At 43.7% G+C, this 20,176-nt stretch overlaps 1 protein-coding gene across 2 annotated transcripts in view; it reads left to right on the plus strand.

The window, feature by feature from the left end:
- ttll7 (tubulin tyrosine ligase-like family, member 7) overlaps window positions 1–20,176 on the plus strand; it is a 163,798-nt gene that overhangs the window by 61,814 nt on the left and 81,808 nt on the right. For both annotated transcript variants that reach the window (XM_045205294.1, XM_045205295.1), the window contains exons 4-6: window positions 1,921–2,042; window positions 14,407–14,474; window positions 14,638–14,796. In XM_045205294.1, the coding sequence (XP_045061229.1) occupies window positions 1,921–2,042; window positions 14,407–14,474; window positions 14,638–14,796 (349 nt within the window). The remainder of the gene's footprint in view (window positions 1–1,920; window positions 2,043–14,406; window positions 14,475–14,637; window positions 14,797–20,176) is intronic.

Below are 20,176 nucleotides of genomic sequence, written 5' to 3' on the forward strand. Positions count from 1 at the left end.
TGTGAATTATTTAACAAACTATTCCAGTGTCTCTGTGCGTCTCCCAAAAGGTTGTAAGTCTTTTGGGATTTAAGTAACGGACAGAGTCCCGGTCTGCATAGTCAGAGATATCCATCTGTTATACTCATACGTCATACAAACATCCTGCAACCCCCCCAGCTCATATTTTCCTCTGCTCTCCTGACCATTAGGACACACACTGTTCTTATCTTTTCCTACTCCTTGCTCGGCCAGGTGGCAAACTTCAGTTATCGCATCCTCACAATATCCTGCATACTCCTCAAAAAGTCTAACAGTTTCTCTCCACCCTAAATTGGGAGGCCCCTATATCTTGGTTTAGACAGTTCTCCTTTGTTGTCTGGTCTAACTCTTACTCACATTGCTAAATAGTAGCTCAATGCCATAGTCTTTACTGGTCCTACACTCACACATTTCTAACACATTTCACACAGTTTCAGGGTGTAATAATGAGTCATTAATAATTAATCTATCAGTCTCATAAACAATCTCTCAAGCACAAGCCCACGTTATAGTGAGTAGCCAGCTAATCTTGGATCTATTTGCTAGTGATGGGTTCTGACTTCTAAATATGAAATATGAAATATCCTTATTCATGTTACTGAGGGAGAGAGGGGAATGCAGAAAGTTTACATTCTGTCAGAACATGTTATTGTTAGAAATTAGGTATCCTATGGAGAGGAGAAGGGTCACAGTCTGGTTTCAGTTGTTGGGTTGTAATTTGAAATACTTGCTACAGCAGAAGTTAATAGTTATATGTAGGAATATGTATATGGTGGGGTCACTGATAAGGGTGGATAGCTGTGGGGTAAAACCAATCGCTTTTTATGTTTCTAAATACGAGATTCACCGGCACAAAAGGCACATCTCTTGTTCGATGGCCACTGTGCGTCACGGCTGGATAGGCTGCGCTTCTGCTCTCAAAATCCATGCGTTACTGTTAAGACCTGCTTTTGGTGGGTCTTGAAACTTCCCTTTAGCACTGCATGAAATTGTCACTTTTACGCTTGTTTTTAAGGACACACCTCATATATTACCTCCCCTCCCACCTCAGCGTAAATTGCTGAACCTGGCGTAAGTGGTGGAAAATGCCAGTGCTCCAGTTTTTAGATGATCAAATTGCAAACTAACTTGCATTTGACACTTGCACCTAAATAGAGCCTGAGAAGCATTACTGAAGTAAAAAAATAAATATGAATACAGATAACCTACTTATTATTAGCGAGATGAATGTCTAGCCACTGGGCACAAACTGGTTGAATCAATGTTGTTTTAACGTAATTTGTCATTGTATTGTGACGTGGAATCAAGGTAGAAAATACATTGGATTTGAAAAAAGTAATCAACATGCCGTGTCTTTGTGAGACGCAGAGTAGGTGAACGGATGACCTGGCCTCCACAATTCCCCAACCTCAACCCAATTGAGATGGTTTGGGATGAGTTGGACCGCAGAGTGAAGGAAAATCCTCCAACAATTGCTCAGCATATGTGGAAACTCCTTCAAGACTATTGGAAAATAATTCCAGGTGAAGCTGGTTGAGAGATTGCCATGAGTATGCAAAGCTGTCATCAAGGGAAAGGGTGGCTACTTCGAAGAATCTCAAATATAAAATATATTTTGATTTGTTTAACCCTTTTTTGGCTACTACGTGATTCCATATGTGTTATTTCATAGTTTTGATGTCTTCACTATTATTCTACAATGTAGAAAATAGTAAAAATAAAGAAAAACCCTTGAATGAGTAGGTGTGTCCAAACTTTTGACTGGTACTGTAGGTTGTAATCTCTTTAATCAACGTCTCAACCAAATATTACCCAATTATCCACGTTGAAATTATGTGGTGTGCCCAGTGGTTAATAACTTAGTGACTATTCAATGATGTGAGGTGTTATGTTTTCCAGTTCGGATAGTGATCAATGAAATGGCCTTCCTGAAAACCCGAGATGAGGACGAGACAGCCAACCTCATCTGGAGCGACTCGGCTGTGCAGCACGAGAAAATTGCTGATCTCAGGAACTACCAGGTAAGTAGGGAACAGTTTGACACATCTTTGTCTTGGCATGCCTGTGACCTTCCACATGGGGTAGGGTAAAGTTTATTTCTTTAAAGTAAAGACGTTTGTTTGTGAACTATGTTCTTGCGGGGGAAGGGTGCAGTTTAATTCGTACTGAGAAATACATTAGAAAATAATGCTGTACATTTTTGCCTCCAAAACTCTATAGAGGTAAACACTTTTCAGAGAACATCGCAGGGTTTCCATGTGTGTGGTTTTCATTTCAAATTGGGCTACTTTGAAAACGATGCCCCTGGTGAAAATGTATTGGTTGTGGGTTTCTGGGCTACTTCTAAATTGGTCAGTTCTATCTGGGATCCTTGGGATGTCCCTACCCTAACCTTAATCCTTAACCTTACCTAACCATTTTACATTTTGATTTCAATGGGGTAGGGACGTCCCAAGGACCCCGGATAGCATGGAACCTTCTAAATTGCACCTCGGCCACCAGGGCATTTAAAAACATAAATATATATTTATGAATTTCACTATGACCTGCTGCTGACTTTCAGGCAGTGAGGCAGGCTGTTACTCAGTGAGTGAGTGAGTGCTGCAGCAGGCATCTGAGTCACATGAGTGAGAGGAGAGCAGCACTTGCGCACATCATGACTGTCACGTTCATTGAATGACGGGTCAGACCAAGGCGCAGCGTGATATACGTACATGTTTATTAACTTATAAACACAACGACGAAACGAAACGTGAAGTCCAAGGTAGAACACACAACATACCTTACACGGAACAAGATCCCACAACTACAAAGTGCCAATAGGCTGCCTAAGTATTGACCCCAATCAGAGACAACGAGCGACAGCTGCCTCTGATTGGGAACCACACCGGCCAACATAGATCTATACATACTAGAATACAACAGAATATATACAACAAGGAATATACACACCCTGACTCAACATATACGATTCCCCTGAGTCAGGGCGTGACAGTACCCCCCCAAAGGTGCGGACTCCGACCGCACAACCTTCACATACCAGGGTAGGGGCCGGGCGTGACGACCACACCCTCTCCGCCTCCCTGTTGCGCCCCTGGTCTGGTCTGGACCTTGGCGCGCTGCTTCCCCTCTCCTTCCTCCCACGATACGCCAGGCCCTGTCTGGACCCTGGTGTGGGAGACCCCGAACCTGGAGAGGGGCTGACGTCATGGTCTGGACTGGAGCCGCTGACCGGAGCTGGACTGGGCACCGATGGAGTGGACTGCTCTGGCTCCGGAGTGGAGCCGCTGACCGGAGCTGGATCAGGCACCGGTGGAGCGGACTGCTCTGGCTCCGGAGTGGAGCCGCTGACCGGAGCAGGATCAGGCACCGGTGGAAGGGGCATGGGCCGTACCGGACAGGACAAACGCACCACTGGTCTGGTGCAAGGAGCAGGCATGGGCCGGACTGGACTAGGAACACGCACCACTGGCTTGGTGCGAGGAGCAGGAACAGGCCGGGCCAGACTGGCGACGCGCACCACTGTCTTGGTGCGAGGAGCAGGAACAGGCCGGGCCGGACTGGCGACGCGCACCACTGGCCTGGTGCGAGGAGCAGGAACAGGCCGGGCCGGACTGGCGACGCACACCACTGGCTTGGTGCGAGGAGCAGGAACAGGCCGGGCCGGACATGGCTATTCGCTCCGCCTGGGCACGCTGTTTGGTCCTCGTTTGGTGGGATCTTCTGTCACATTAGTTGAATGACGGGTCAGACCAAGGCACAGCGTGATGTATGTACATGTTTATTAACTTATAAACACAACGACAAAACAACAACCGAAACGTGAAGTCCAAGCTAGAAAACACACCATACCCTACACGGAACAAGATCCCACAACTACACAGTGCCAATAGGCTGCCTAAGTATGAACCCCAATCAGAGACAACGAGCGACAGCTGCCTCTGATTGGGAACCACACCGGCCAACATAGATCTATACATACTAGAATACAACATAGAATATATACAACAAGGAATATACACACCCTGACTCAACATATACGAATCCCCTGAGTCAGGGCGTGACAATGACAGGTGATGTGAGAACAATGAACTAACAGGTGATGTGAGAACAACGAACTAACCGCATTAGTGTTGGGGAAGCTACTCTGAAAATATAGTTTACCAAGGTACCAATTACTTCACACTAGAAGAAGTTAAGCTGCTCTAATGCTACCATTAAGAAAATTATAGGTTTCTTACTATAGTACTTACTTTAGTTACTTTGAAAAGTAGTTCACTACATCCAAACTACTTAGTGATAAATTATCATATCTAAACCTGAAATGTCATAGACTACAAATTGCAAGAACACATGTTAACAGAATGTGCAATTTAGCCTATTAAAAACAAAAACTATGTTTCAAGTGAGAATTAGTTAGGTCTTATGCCGTAAAATAAAGGAAATTCTTGCTTACTTCACCGATATTTAGGGGTTCACAGCAAAGCTGAGAAACCTATTGTTATTTTTAGATTATTTTTTCCTTGACATGGTCAAACAACTCAAGCATACACTGAGTATACAAAACATTAAGAACACCTGGTCTTTACATTACATAGACTGACCAGGCAAATCCAGGTGAAAGCTATGATCCGTTATTGATGTCACTTGTTAAATCCACTTCAATCAGTGTAGATGAAGGGGAGGAGTCAGGTTAAAGAAGGACTTTTAAGCCTTGAGACAACTGAGACATGGATTGTGTATGTGTGCCATTCAGAGGGTGAATGGGCAAGACAAAATATTTAAGAGCCTTTGCATGGGGTATGGTAGTAGGTTCCAGTCACACCAGTTTGTGTCAAGAACTGCAACGCTGCTGGGTTTTTCACACTCAACAGTTTCCCATGTGTATTAAGAATGGTCCACCACCCAAAGGACATCCAGCCAACTTGACACTACTGTGCATTGGAGTCAACATGGGCCGGCATCCCTGTGGAACGCTTTCGATACCTTGTAGAATCCATGTCCCGACGAATTGAGGCTGTTCTGAGGAAAAGGGGGCGGGGTTCAACTCAGTATTAGGAAGGTGTTCCTAATGTTTGGTATACTCAGTGTAGATTGGTAACTTTATTTCTAATTTGGCACACAGAACTAGAGGCCATGAGTAACTTGGTCAAAAAGAATGCAGCTGATTGGCCTATAGGCAGGGCTGTTATAATCGGTCTCACTAAAACCCTCATCCGCCACCCCATTTGACCTAGAGACTTGACATTTAAAATGTAGGTGTCTTTCCTCATGCTGAACAAATTTGCCTCAAGGACCCATCAGGATAGATTTTCCTCCATCATGGACTTTTTGGAAAACCTTTGAAAAACATATTCTAATGTATTATAGGTCCAAATAACACCAAATTTGGTATGTAAGCCCATGGTACATATTTTATCTTAGTTTGAGAAAAGCTAAGGGATAGGGTTACGGTTAGCACTAGCAGTTAGCTACATACTTCTCCAGTCCTACCAATCAAATGGAGAGATGCAGAGAACAAGGTGAAGCAATTGTACCAATTGTATTTAGATTGTCATTGTGGAGACACCTATTGGATAAATGTGGCAACTCCTCTCTAGTGTTTGAGTGATCATTGATCAAAGTGGTTGAGTGATCATTGGGCTAAATTATTTTGCTAGATCTGGCAACGCTGGAACCTTGTGACACACAGCTCTACTTCGTTTCCACACAAATGTTGCTTTTCCCATTGTCATTACATACAACACATCTTGTAAAACAATTGTAGTTCCAATCCTTTAAGACCATCATTGGCTTACCTGTGAATAAGTGACCAACCTCGCTTGGTCAAGCCCAGGGATCAGCCAGGGTTGCCCCCTGTTGCTTGCATGGTTTTATGACCCTTTAGTGCTGTCGTGGCACAACAGGTGAGAGCGGCCACGGTCAGACAAGGTGAGCGCCTCAGCAGCAGCCAATGTACCATGAGGGGAGCAGGAAGAAGCTTTGATTTTACTTTAACTCGTTTTAACTAGTTTTCTTGGTTCAACCACCCCGGCCCAGTGCTGCATACACACTGCTCTGCTTCGTCATCCGTCACAAGCCCGAGAAGAGGAGATGGAGGGGAGGTTTGGAGACAGGGCATGTCAGGGTCCCTGCTGTGTCCCCGGGCTCCTCCAATACAACAGCCTTGTCAGCTCACTTGAAGAGTGTGCCGGCCTGTCACAGTGCCAGTCACTTTAAAATGGCTGACCTCTCTCTCTCTCTCTCTCTCTCTCTCTCTCTCTCTCTCTCTCTCTCTCTCTCTCTCTCTCTCTCTCTCTCTCTCTCTCTCTCTCTCTCTCTCTCTCTCTCTCTCTCTCTCTCTCTCTCTCTCTCTCTCTCTCTCTCTCTCTCTCTCTCTCTCTCTCTCTTCAAATCAAATTGTATTTGTCACATGCTAACAGTGAAAAGCTTACTCACTGGCCCTTCCCAACAATGCAGAGAAATAATGGAAAAATAATAACACAATGAGTAACGATAACTTGGCTATATACACGGAGTACCAGTACCGAGTCGTTGTGCAGGGGTACGAGGTAATTGAGGTAGATATGTACATATAGGTAGGGATAAAGTGACTAGGCAACAGGATAGATAATAAACAGTAACAGAGTCAAAAGAGTTCAAAGCAGATAGTCCAGGTATCTATTGGTTAACTATCTAACTAACTATTTAGCAGTCTTATGGCTTGGGGGTAGAAGCTGTTCAGGGTCCTGTTGGTTCCAGACTTCATGCATCGGTACTGCTTGCCGTATGGTAGCAGAGAGAACAGTCTATGACTTGGGTGGCTAGAGTCTTTGACAATTTTTAGGGCCTTCCTCTGACACCTCCTGGATGGCAGGGAGCTCGGCCCCAGTGATGTACTGGGCCGTACACACTACCCTCTGTAGCGCTTTGCTGTTGGATGCCAAGCAGTTGCCATACCAAGCTGTGATGCAGCCAGTCAATATGCTCTTAGTGGTGCAACTGTATAACTTGTTGAGGATCTGATGGCCCATGCCAAATCTTTTCAGCCTCCTGAGGGGGAAGAGGCGTTGTCGTGCCGTCTTCATGACTGTGTTGGTGTGTGTGGACCATGATCATTCCTTAGTGATGTGGACACAGAGGAACTTGAAGCTCTTGACCTGCACCACTACAGCCCCGTCGATGTGAATGGGGGTATGCTGGGCCCTCCGTTTTCTGTAGTCCACGATCAGCTTCTTTGTCTTGCTGATGTCAATTAAAATTCAATATCTTTATTGGCATGGGAAACATATGTTTACATTGCCAAAGCAAGTGAAATAGACAATAAACAAAAGGGAAATAAACAAGGGGAATAAACTATTAGAAATTAACAGGAAACATTTCAAATGTAATAATATTGTCTATGTACAGCGTTGTAATAATGCGCAAATAGTTGAAGTACGAAAGGGAAAATAAATAAAGAGATAACTATAGGTTGTATTTACAGTGGTGTTTGTGCTCCACTGGTTGCCCTTTTCTTGTGGCAACAGGTCACAAATATTGCTGCTGTGATGGCATACTTTGGTATTTCATTTAATAGAAATGGGAGTTTATCAAAATTTGATTTGTTTTCAAATTCTTTGTGGCCTGTGTAATCTGAGAGAAATATATGTCTCTAATATGGTCATACATTTTGCAGGAGGTTAGAACGTGCAGCTGGGTTTCCACCTCATTTTGTGGGCAGTGTGCAAATAGCCTGTCTTCTTTTGAGTGCCAGGTCTGTCTATGGCGGTCTCTCTCGATAGTAAGGCCATGCTCACATAGTCTGTACATAGCTTTTCTTAATTTTGGGTCAGTCACAGTGGTCAGGTATTATGCTACTGTGTATTCTCTGTTTAGGGCCAAGTAACATTCCAGTTTGCAGTTTTTTAGTTGATTATTTTCAATGTGTCAAGTAATTATATTTTAGTTTTCTCATGATTTGACTGGGTCTAATTGTGTTGCTCTCCTGGGGCTCTGTGGGATCTGTTTGTGTTAGTGAACAGAGTCCCAGCACGAGCTCTTCTCTAGGTTCATCTCTCTGTAGGTGAGGGCTTTGTAATGGAAGGTTTGAGTTCCTTTTAGGTGCTTGTAGAATTTAATTGCTATTTTCTGGATTTTGATCATTCGTGGGAATCGTCCTAATTCTGCTCTGCATGCATTATTTGGTGTTTTACGCTGTACACTGAGGATGTTTTTGCAGAATTCTGCATGCAGAGTCTCAGTTTGGTGTTTGTCCCATTTTGTGAATTCTTGGTTGGTGAGTGGACCCCAGACCTCACATCCATAGATGGCAATGGGGTTCTATAACTGATTCAAGTATTTTTATCCAGATTCTGGGATGTCAAATTCTATGTTCCTTTTGGTGGCGTAGAAGGCCCTTCTTGCCTTGTCTCTCAGATCGTTCACAGCTTTGTGGAAGTTACCTGAATTGCTGATGTTTAGGCCGCGGTATAGTAGGTATAGTTTTTTGTGTCTTAGGTGGAATTTGTATTTGTGGTCCTGGCAACTGGACCTTTTTTGGAACACCATTATTTTTGTCTTACTGAGATTAACTGTCAGGGCCTAAGTCTGACAGAATCTGTGCAGAAGATCTAGGCGCTGCTCTAGGTCCTTAGTTGGAGACAGAAGCTCTCTCTCTCTCTCTCTCTCTTGCTCTATGTGTAAGTGCTGTGCTGTTGAATGTCCTTTTCTATAAGCATGCTGAAAGTTTGTTGTAAAATAGCATTGTATCTGGTCAAACACTATTTTTTCCAATAGTTTACTAAGGGTTGGTAACAGGCTAATTGGTCGGCTGTTTGAGCCAGTAAAGGGGGCTTTACTATTCTTAGGTAGCGGAATTTACATTTACATTTACGTCATTTAGCAGACGCTCTTATCCAGAGCGACTTACAAATTGGTGCATTCACCTTTATAGCCAGTGGGATAACCACTTTACAATATGTTTTTTTCTTTCTTTGGGGTGGGGTAAGGGGGGTAGAAGGATTACTTTATCCTATCCCAGGTATTCCTTAAAGAGGTGGGGTTTCAAGTGTCTCCGGAAGGTGGTGAGTGACTCCGCTGTCCTGGCGTCGTGAGGGAGCTTGTTCCACCATTGGGGTGCCAGAGCAGCGAACAGTTTTGACTGGGCTGAGCGGGAACTGACTGGGCTGAGCGGGAGGTGGATGAACGCAATGCCCTCGTTTGGGTGTAGGGACTGATCAGAGCCTGAAGGTATGGAGGTGCCGTTCCCCTCACAGCTCCCTAGGCAAGCACCATGGTCTTGTAGCAGATGCAAGCTTCAACTGGAAGCCAGTGGAGTGTGCGGAGGAGCGGGGTGACGTGAGAGAACTTGGGAAGGTTGAACACCAGACGGGCTGCGGCATTCTGGATGAGTTGTAGGGGTTTAATGGCACAGGCAGGGAGCCCAGCCAACAGCGAGTTGCAGTAATCCAGACGGGAGATGACAAGTGCCTGGATTAGGACCTGTGCCGCTTCCTGTGTAAGGCAGGGTCGTACTCTCCGAATGTTGTAGAGCATGAACCTACAGGATCGGGTCACCGCCTTGATGTTAGCGGAGAACGACAGGGTGTTGTCCAGGGTCACACCAAGGCTCTTCGCACTCTGGGAGGAGGACACAACGGAGTTGTCAACCGTAATGGCCGGGAGGAAGAGCAGCTCCGTCTTGCCGAGGTTCAGCTTGAGGTGGTGATCCGTTATCCACACTGATATGTCTGCTAGACATGCAGAGATGTGATTCGCCACCTGGTTATCAGAAGGGGGAAAGGAGAAGATTAGTTGTGTGTCGTCTACGTAGCAATGATAGGAGAGGCCATGTGAGGATATGACAGAGCCAAGTGACTTGGTGTATAGCGAGAATAGTAGAGGGCCTAGAACTGAGCCCTGGGGGACACCAGTGGTGAGAGCACGTGGTGAAGGTCATTCTGAGAGAGATAGCAAGAGAGTTGGCTAAAGACGGCACGCTCAAGAGTTTTGGAGAGAAAAGAAAGAAGGGATACTGGTCTGTAGTTGTTGACATCGGAGGGATCGAGTGTTGGTTTTTTGAGAAGGGGTGCAACTCTCGCTCTCTTGAAGACGGAAGAGACATAGCCAGCGGTCAAGGATGAGTTGATGAGCGAGGTGAGGTAAGGGAGAAGGTCACCGGAGATGGTCTGGAGAAGAGAGGAGGGGATAGGGTCAAGCGGGCAGGTTGTTGGGCGGCCGGCCGTCACAAGTCGCAAGATTTCATCTGGAGAGAGAGGGGAGAAAGAAGTCAAAGCATAGGGTAGGGCAGTGTGAGCAGGACCAGCAGTGTCATTTGACTTAATAAACAAGGATCGGATGTCATCAACCTTCTTTTCAAAATGGTTGACGAAGTCATCCACAGAGGGGGAGGAGGATTCAGCAGGGAGGAGAAGGTGGCAAAGAGCTTCCTAGGGTTAGAGGCAGATGCTTGGAATTTAGAGTGGTAGAAAGTGGCTTTAGCAGCAGAAACAGATGAATAAAATGTAGAGAGGAGTGAAAATATGCCAGGTCCGCAGGGAGTCTAGTTTTCCTCCATTTCCGCTCGGCTGCCCGGAGCCCTGTTCTGTGAGCTCGCAATGAGTCGTCAAGCCACGGAGCAGGAGGGGAGGACCGAGCCGGCCGGGAGGATAGGGGACATAGAGAGTCAAAGGATGCAGAAAGGGAGGAGAGGAGGATTGAGGAGGCCGAATCAGGAGATTGGAGAGAGAAGGATTGAGCAGAGGGAAGAGATGATAGGATGGAAGAGGAGAGAGTAGCGGGAGAGAGAGAGCGAAGGTTGCGACGGCGCATTACCATCTGAGTAGGGGCAGAGTGAGTAGTGTTGGAGGAGAGCGAGAGAGAAAAGGATACAAAGTAGTGGTCGGAGACATGGAGGGGAGTTGCAGTGAGATTAGTAGAAGAACAGCATCTAGTAAAGATGAGGTCAAGCGTATTGCCTGCCTTGTGAGTGTGGGGGGATGGTGAGAGGGTGAGGTCAAAAGAGGAGAGGAGTGGAAAGAAGGAGGCAGAGAGAAATGAGTCAAAGGTAGACGTAGGGAGGTTGAAGTCACCCAGAACTGTGAGGGGTGAGCCATCCTCAGGAAAGGAACTTATCAAGGTGTCAAGCTCATTGATGAACTCTCCAAGGGAACCTGGAGGGCGATAAATGACAAGGATGTTAAGCTTGAATGGGCTAGTGACTGTGACAGCATCGAATTCAAATGAGGAGATAGACAGATGGGTCAGGGGAAAAAGAGAGAAAGTCCACTTGGGTGAGATGAGGATTCCTGTGCCACCACCCCGCTGACCAGATGCTCTCGGGGTATGCAAGAACACATGGTCAGACGAGGAGAGAGCAGTAGGAGTAGCAGTGTTTTCAGTGGTAATCCATGTTTCCGTCAGCGCCAAGAAGTCGAGGGACTGGAGGGTAGCATAGGCTGAGATGAACTCTGCCTTGTTGGAACGGCAGTTCCAGAGGCTGCCGGAGACCTGGAACTCCACGTGGGTCGTGCGTGCAGGGACCACCAGGTTAGAGAGGCAGCATCCACGCGGTGTGAGGCATTTGTATAGCCTCTGCGGAGAGGAGAGAACAGGGATAGACAGAGGCATAGTTGACAGGCTTCAGAAAATGGCTACAATAATGCAAAGGAGATCAGAATGAAATGAACTAAACATCTGGGAAAGCGAGAGAGTGGGGCCTCCCTCACTTACGTTTCACTGAAACACCCAAATATAACTCTCCCAACTTCCACCTCAGAAACTATAATTGTTGTAAACTACAGCGGTTCAATGTTTTCTAGGAATAGACTAACTTTGTTTATTTGTGGTCCTCTGTAGCTCAACTGGTAGAGCACGGCGCTTGTAACGCCAAGGTAGTGGGTTCGATCCCCGGGACCACCCATACACAAAAATGTATGCACGCATGACTGTAAGTCGCTTTGGATAAAAGCGTCTGCTAAATGGCATATTATTTATTCAGCTAGCTAACTTGGTACAGTATTCTTCCGTGAAAACCGTCCAGGGCACCTAGTCATATGACGCCACAGCCAACTAGCATGCCGGGCTCCAACAACATGGTTTAGCACCAATACTCGGCCACAACAAACCACCAGTGTGTCAACACGCCAAGCAGATCCTTCGTGTCCGTGTCTAACGTTGTGGGTTAGTCCCGACAGCTTGAGCGAGTCCGTCGTCAACTTATTCAGCCAGTTAGTTAGCTAGAATAGTTAGCATACTAGCTAGCCATTGCTTTCTGCCAACGAAGAAACCCGTCCTCCCACGGCACGAACACACAGAGAGAGCCAAGCTAACATTAACTAGTCACCCATGTCCCGAATTCCCTTGAACGACTCTGGCTACCAGTATGTAAAAACAAAACACAAATGTAGGCTATAACTTACTCCTAGCAGCTACTGTTAGCTTGCCAAGTGCAAAGCTAGCCACTGAATCGATTCAGCCAGTTCGCGTCTGTTCGCTAGGTTGTTCCAGCTATTGTTTAGTAGCTATCCAGGTAGCAACAAGCTAGCTACATTTCAAGCACAGTAGCTACTTACTACCTAACGTTAACGCTTCAGACAATGAGGTTAGAAAAACAGCTGAATGGTAGGCATTATTGTATGTAATTATTGTAGGCAGCTAGCTGGCGTAATTACAGGTACTCTCAAGCGTGAAACAACTATCCACAGTTGATAATAGTTACCAGTAGCCACCCGCTAGCTAGTCCAGGTAGTGGGTTAGCTAGCCTTGTGCTTCACCGGGCTCAGCCGAATACAATACCTAAGATAATTACATACAATAACCCACGATAACTACCTACAATACCTAACTACAATCTAACTACATAGTTTAAGCTTTACTCGACACCAATAAAGCCATATAAGCCAAGCTTACCTCCCGCCAGACAGAGACACAACCTCACCCGACGACGACCCTCCAAGCCTGGAGGTACACACATTATAGTAGGCTTAAATTGAAAATATGGCAAATAGGAGTGGCAATATCGTCCGCTATTATCCTCAGCAATTTTTATTCCGTTTAGTCACATGATTTCTCAATTTGCAATACATTTGCCAATCGGTTGTGCTTTCTCTTGAGTGGGCAGCCTGATGACAGCCAGTCAATATTTAAATCACCCAGAAAGTATACCTCTCTATTGATATCACATACATTATCAAGCATTTCACACATGTTATCCAGATACTGACTGTTAGGACTTGGTGGTCTATAGCAGCTTCCCACCAGAATTGGCTTTAGGTGAGGCAGATTAACCTGTAGCCATATTACTTCAACAGTATTTAACATGAGATCCTCTCTAATCTTCACAGGAATGTGGTTCTGTATATAAACAGCAACATCTCCACCATTGGCATTTCTATATTTTCTGTAAATGTTATAACCTTGTATTGCTACCACTGTATCATCAAAGGTATTATCTAAGTTAGTTTCAGAGAAAGTCAGAATATGAATGTCATCTGTTACTAGCAAATTATTGATTTCATGAACCTTGTTTCTTAAGCTACATATGTTAACGTGGGCTATTTTGAGCACTTTTCTTCTGGGATGCTTACTTGTTTTTATTGCTTTACTGGGAAGCTTAGCAGCAGTAGATGTGCTCATGTTCTTTATGTTAGTGCACGGTGAGCTGCACGCAGTGAACGTTACTTCTGTAGGTATGCTTCAAATGTCTCTCTGTGGAAATTAGAAGTATCACTACATACTTTACATAGCTAGGATGATTAGACTTTCAGATGCAATAGTCTCATAAGCTTACAACAGAAAAAAAGAAGCCCTGAACAATCAGTTTTGATTTTCACTCATGAAGCCTCTCACATGCACAGCTTTCAGCCTAATTGTGAGATTTCTTCCAAATCTCAGAGCCCCTAGTTACATCTGTCTCATACGGATAATCACAGATTCCTTTCACACACGTGTTCGTGTTAATTTTTTTCATTCCTTCTTTCTCTCGTTCTGTGATTTACTTGGAAAGTTTGCTGTCAAGCTGCAGTTCATACGAGCCTAATTAACACCCCTGTTCAGCCTCATTTGGTCAAAGAATACAGAAAACCCTGGCTTTTTTCTCTCTCCCACATTCAAAGCAATTCATTCACCTGTCACTGCCTACAATTGCAGGAGCTCCGATGCACAACCAATTACCTTGCCCCTTGGAGTAGAGATTGATCGACTTTTTTTGTTTTAAATTAAAAACGATGGGGTAAACCAAATAAAGATTAAGAAAGGTCTCACAGTCACCTTTTGTTTTGAGTCCGTAATTGGGCATAAAATGTCAGAACATTGTAATCTCACATCAGGGTTTTCTCTTTAATGTTTCAATTTTTGGGCGAGGTTGGAGGTGAACGGCGCAATGGCCTCAAAAACATTATTATGTCTGCATCTCTTTTTCTGTAGAAAATTAACCATTTCCCTGGGATGGGGGAGATTTGCCGGAAAGACTGTTTGGCAAGGAATATGTCCAAGTAAGTGCTTTTTCTGTAATTTTAATACCACTAATTTGGTTACCAGTTAGTAATTGGCTAAGCATTATACAAAGCTTTGTGGTTTATTATATAAACAATTTTACAGCAAATATATTTATTCCTCTTATTGTCCCTGCTCCCTTTCTCTTCTCCCCGCACACAGAATGATCAAGAGCCAGCCTCAGGAGTACAGCTTTATTCCCAAAACGTGGATCTTCCCCGCCGAGTACACCCAGTTTCAGAACTATGTGAAGGAGCTGCGGCGGAAACGCAAGCAGAAGACGTTTATCGTCAAACCTGCCAACGGAGCCATGGGTCACGGGTAGGTCAAGGGTGGAGGGTGAGGATGGATTGCCTCGGGCCGTTACAAGTGACTGACTGACTAACTGACTGAGAGAAAGATAATGGGGAGAGTGTGAGAGAGATGGCCCTGACATAAGCGTGGAAATAATAACGTGCCAGGACCTCAATTATGTAATTCAGTGGAACGACTAAAGCGATTCTCATAGCAGGCCTCGTTTTCAACTCTCCATACATAAATCAGTGGATAGCGAGGACGCGGCCGGGGCCCTGGCAAGTCCATTCCCTGAAGTTCCCTGCATGTGATTGTTGAATCACCACAGATCACCACGGAGATCGGGTCAGACTAGAAATAGACCCAGCTGCCCAGGGCTGCTTCTGTCTCTCCTTCAGAAGGCAATGACAGCCATTTCAGGCGAAATGCAGGGTCGTTATCATTTGGCACCAAACGCAAGAAGACGGCCTGGAACAAGGTGGTACTTGGACTTGTCCAATAACAAACATACCTATTCATTGTCTTTTGCAAAACGTTTTAAAAGTTTTATGTTGCTGCACAAATGATCAAGGCCCAGGTCAATCACAAAGTCCAAAGGGTCTTTCAAGTATGTTGTGTAAAAAGTATTAGCCTAGTATTATTGCCCACCATTGCAATGATGTAAGACAAGAGTTGGCTTCAGCACAGACAGTATGGCTACGAGGCTACACTTTTTTTTTTTAATTATCTCTGATTCCTTTGGTACGCATTATTTCCGGCACTATGTAGACAATGTATAGGCTGTTTTTCAGGGTCTTGTAGTATTGTAAAGCCTTGAAAATAAGCCTTTTCAGCCTTGTAGTATTCTAAGGGAGCTTAGGCTGTATTTTGACTTTGCACCAATAGATGGAGGTATTGAAGTGCGTATAACACGTGTGTATTGGCCCACACTCATTTCTGTTTGTCCTTGTGGGATATGAGCAATACTTATGGCCCCATGCTACAGTCAGTAAGCCCTTATTTATTAAAAAATAAAAGCCGGCAACGGCTGAATTATTGCAATACATTAAGAAAGTGAAAGATGATGAGATTAGCTCGGCCATTTGGAGGGGGATGCGAGAGATTTAGATTTGAGAAACGCACAGCGTGACGCAGGAAATTAAGTTATATCTTCCCCAGTAATTTATTTTCAGTCGGAGAACTAAATGAAGTTATTGTTTGTGTCTGAACCGAAGCTTGTTAAAAAGTGTTGGGCTTAAACACAAGATCCCCACTGGTGCCAAATTAAACCCAGCAAAAGTGGGTTTTGATTACTTGACATGTGCGCTCATCAATCATGTCGTCTAATCTATAACCGCTCCAGCTACAAATACTTTTTAACCCTGTCCACATCATCTATCTTTCTATCAAAGTTATACCACTGACTCTTCAGATCTTCTTGATACTTTAGACCTATATTGAAGAAAAATATAAAACGCAACATGTAAAGTGTTGGTCCCATGTTTCATGAGCTGAAATAAAAGATCCCAGAAAACTTCCTTACGCACAAACAGCTTATTTCTCTCAAATTTTGTGGACAAATTTGTTTACATCCCTGTTAGTGAGCATTTCTCATTTGCCAAGATAATCCATCCACCTGACAGGTGTGGCATATCAAGAAGCTGATTAAACAGCATGATCATTACACAGGATCACCTCGTGCTGGGGACAATAAAATCAATTTAGTCACACAGCACAATGCCTTCAGATGTCTCAAGTTTTGAGGGAGCGTGCAATTGGCATGCTGACTGCAGGAATGTCCACCAGAGCTGTTGCCAGAGAATTGAATGTTCATTTCTCTACCATAAGCTGCCTCCAACGTCGTTTTAGAGAATTTGGCAGTATGTCTAACCGGCCTCACAACCGAAAACCACATGTAACCACACCAGTCCAGGACCTCCACATCCGGCTTCTTCACCTGTGGGATCATCTGAGACCAGCCACCCGGACAGCTGATGAAATGTGTATTTGTATTTATTATGGATCCCCATTAACTCTTCCTGGGGTCCAGCAAAATTAAGGCAGTTATACAGTTTAAAAACATTACAATACATTCATAACAGATTTCACAACATATAAAGTGTGTGCCCTCAGGCCTCTACTCTACTACCACATATCTATAACACAAAATCCATGTGTACATGTGTGTATAGTGCGTATGTTATCATGTGTTTGTATGCATGTGTCTATGTTTGTGTTGCTTCACAGTCCCCACTGTTCCATAAGGTGTATTTTTATCTGTTTTTTAAATCTAATTTTACTGCTGGCATGAGTTACTTGATGTGGAATAGAGTTCCATGTAGTCATGGCTCTATGTAGTACTGTGCGCCTCCCATAGTCTGTTCTGGACTTGGGGACTGTGAAGAGACCTCTGGTGGCATGTCTTGTGGGGTATGCATGGGTGTCCGAGCTGTGTGCCAGTAGTTCAAACAGACAGCTCGGTGCATTCAACATGTCAATACCTCTCACAAATACAAGTAGTTTGAGCCAGGAGAGATTGACATGCATATTATTAATGTTCGCTCTCTGTGTACATCCAAGGGCCAGCCGTGCTGCCCTGTTCTGAGCCAATTGCAATTTTCCTAAGTCCCTCTTTGTGGCACCTGACCACACGACTGAACAGTAGTCCAGGTGCGACAAAACTAGGGCCTGTAGGACCTGCTTTGTTGATAGTGCTGTTAAGAATGCAGAGCAGCGCTTTATTATAGACAGATTTCTCCCCATCCTAGCTACTGTTGTATCAATATGTTTTGTAATAAAGCCCTTTTATGGGGAAAAACTCATTCTGATTGGCTGGGCCTGGCTCCCCAGAGGGTGCGCCCCTGCTCAGTCATGTGAAATCCATAGATTAGGGCCTAATTCATTTATTTCAAAAGACAGATTTCCTAACTGTCTATGGATAATTTATAAAGCCAGGCACATTTAACAGTTAGGCTGTTGATTATAGACCTAATAAAGTTGGGGTTTCTTCTCTCATCACTTTTCTTAGACAATTAAGGCAAGGGTTGTTTTCTCATCTCCTCATCTGCTGCCTCCGCCGCATTGTACTCAACACCAATATGCTGGGTAACTTTGCTGTTATGCACATAGCAACATTGTTTAGGAAAAGGCGCCAATTCAACAGCACACTGATGTTTCAGAACCACGGATAGCGACCACTATCCAATGAGGGAGAAAGCGCATTTGTTATAAAATAATATTATTTTTATTAGTGTTGCACCATTGTTCTTATGTAATATAACCATATACAATTTCAGTAGCACATGTCTTAGGGTGGCCTCCACAATGGATTACTCCACTCAGACAGGCGAGAATCAGGCAGGTGTCTTGTACACCATTACATTTTTTTACAAATATATATATATATACTGCTCGACTAAGGAAATGTCGGTCGACCAACAGCCTATCGACCAAACAATAGACCAGTATACTAAATGGGGTCAGCCCTAGCCTATACCATACCTGTATTCCCTTGGATGTGATCAGGCCAACATTAGAAAACCTTGTATAAACAAGGTTTCCTCGTTTTCCTCTTGTGGCTTAGTGCCACCAAACCACCTATAAGGTCCTACAGCCTCCATCCAGGCCAAAGCTTCTGTCTACCCCAGACCTGGGCAGAAAATAGTTCTATTTTGTAGTTTATTTGAAAATACCAACTTTTCAAATACTCGAGGTCATCGAATATAGAGTTTCAACCGGTTTCAACTAAAGGTTATTATTGTCTTTGATATTCAAATACAGGTCTCAGAAAAACAAATAATATTAGAAAATATTTTGAATACCTCACAGAAAAGGTATTTGAATATATGCAAGTTAGTTGAAAACAAAACAAATACTTATTTGATGGCTGCCAAATATTTGATGAAGAACCAAAAATTACAACAGGCAGTTGAATTGTGGCCCTCTGTAGCTCAGCTGGTAGAGCACGGCGCTTGTAACGCCAAGGTAGTGGGTTCGATTCCCAGGACCACCCATACACGGAAAAAATTTATGCACGCATGACTGTAAGTCGCTTTGGATAAAAGTGTCTGCTAAATGGCTTATTATTATTATTAATTAGTCTAAATATATGATCATGAGCACATGGTTTGGAGGGCTATCATATATGAATCTTAATATATAGTCTAGAATTAAATACCTGAGGGACATGGAATCATCTCAACATTAGAGTGGACCACTCTTGCAGTTTCAAAATTGAGACAAGGTAATTTAGTAACACTTGACATCAAGTTCTTATACATGTGTAGCAACTTTGATTGATTACTACAATAGTAACATTGTTCTTACATAGGACTTTGGAATTGCTTTACAATTGCATAATAATCGAGTTAATACATACAAGTCACTATTCCTCTTACGTAGTTGCAAAAACTCAGCTCATTGCTATGCAATTAAAATGCAATTACCAAAGTATTATGTAACAACATGCTAATAAAATGTTGTTCCAAAAGTAATTAAAGTGTTATTGCACAGGCACAATAACAGATTAATGTGAAGTGTTCCTAAGAATGCTAACAGTAATAACATTTGGCTATTAACTGTGGAAAGGAAACTAAATATTCAAAAACTGCCTTCTTGAATCAACTACAGCCAAGGTAGATGGAAAATCATGTTAATTTGTATTCTGAGTAAACTATCTCTTTAAAGATGGTATAGGGTGTGTTTGAAACAAGATGAGCAAAGAGGTTCAAAGTTGTTTTTGCTAAGCTTTCAGCTTTCTGTTTGCAATGTTTTCAAATGGCTTTTAATTTCTCTGTAGTATTTTCAGGTATCATAAAATGAATTGCAGCTTTCGACCTTTTCAGTGGCATGTTGAAAGACTCATACAGTATTTGAGCGTCACAAGTTATTTATTGTTAACTGTACAAAATATAATTGGTTGATTGGTTTGACTTGATTATCTACACCAGGGGCAATGGACATCCAGGAGAATGGACATTTAAAAATGTTCAGATATAAATGTATCATGTAGATCAAATATGATCTACTGTCAGATAGATTGGAATAGTATAGGAAACAATTATTTACTTTCCACAAAGCATATTTAAAACTATAATTATCCCAAGTCTGGTCTACTCCCATGAAACAAAAAGGTGGGGGGGATGCACCAATATGTAACCAATTTAGCTCTGAGTGCTGGTGATATGTTTTACCCTGGACCAAGTTTTCTTGTTTGGAAAACACCCTCACCCCCACTCAATGGCCGCAAGTCAGACTAACTGGGGGGAACTGCAGCCTGCATACTATAACCCCTGAGTGCCAGTGACAAGAGACCAAAGCAAATAAATTATAGCAGAGGTTGAAATGGGCAAGCGTGTCCTTTCCTATTAACCTGCACATAGTCAGAGGCCGTGGAACAGCATTTGATGTCGTTTACTGCTCCCAAGGA

The sequence above is a fragment of the Coregonus clupeaformis genome, chromosome 20 (genome assembly GCF_020615455.1).
Source record: "Coregonus clupeaformis isolate EN_2021a chromosome 20, ASM2061545v1, whole genome shotgun sequence".
NCBI classification, from domain to species: domain Eukaryota; kingdom Metazoa; phylum Chordata; class Actinopteri; order Salmoniformes; family Salmonidae; genus Coregonus; species Coregonus clupeaformis.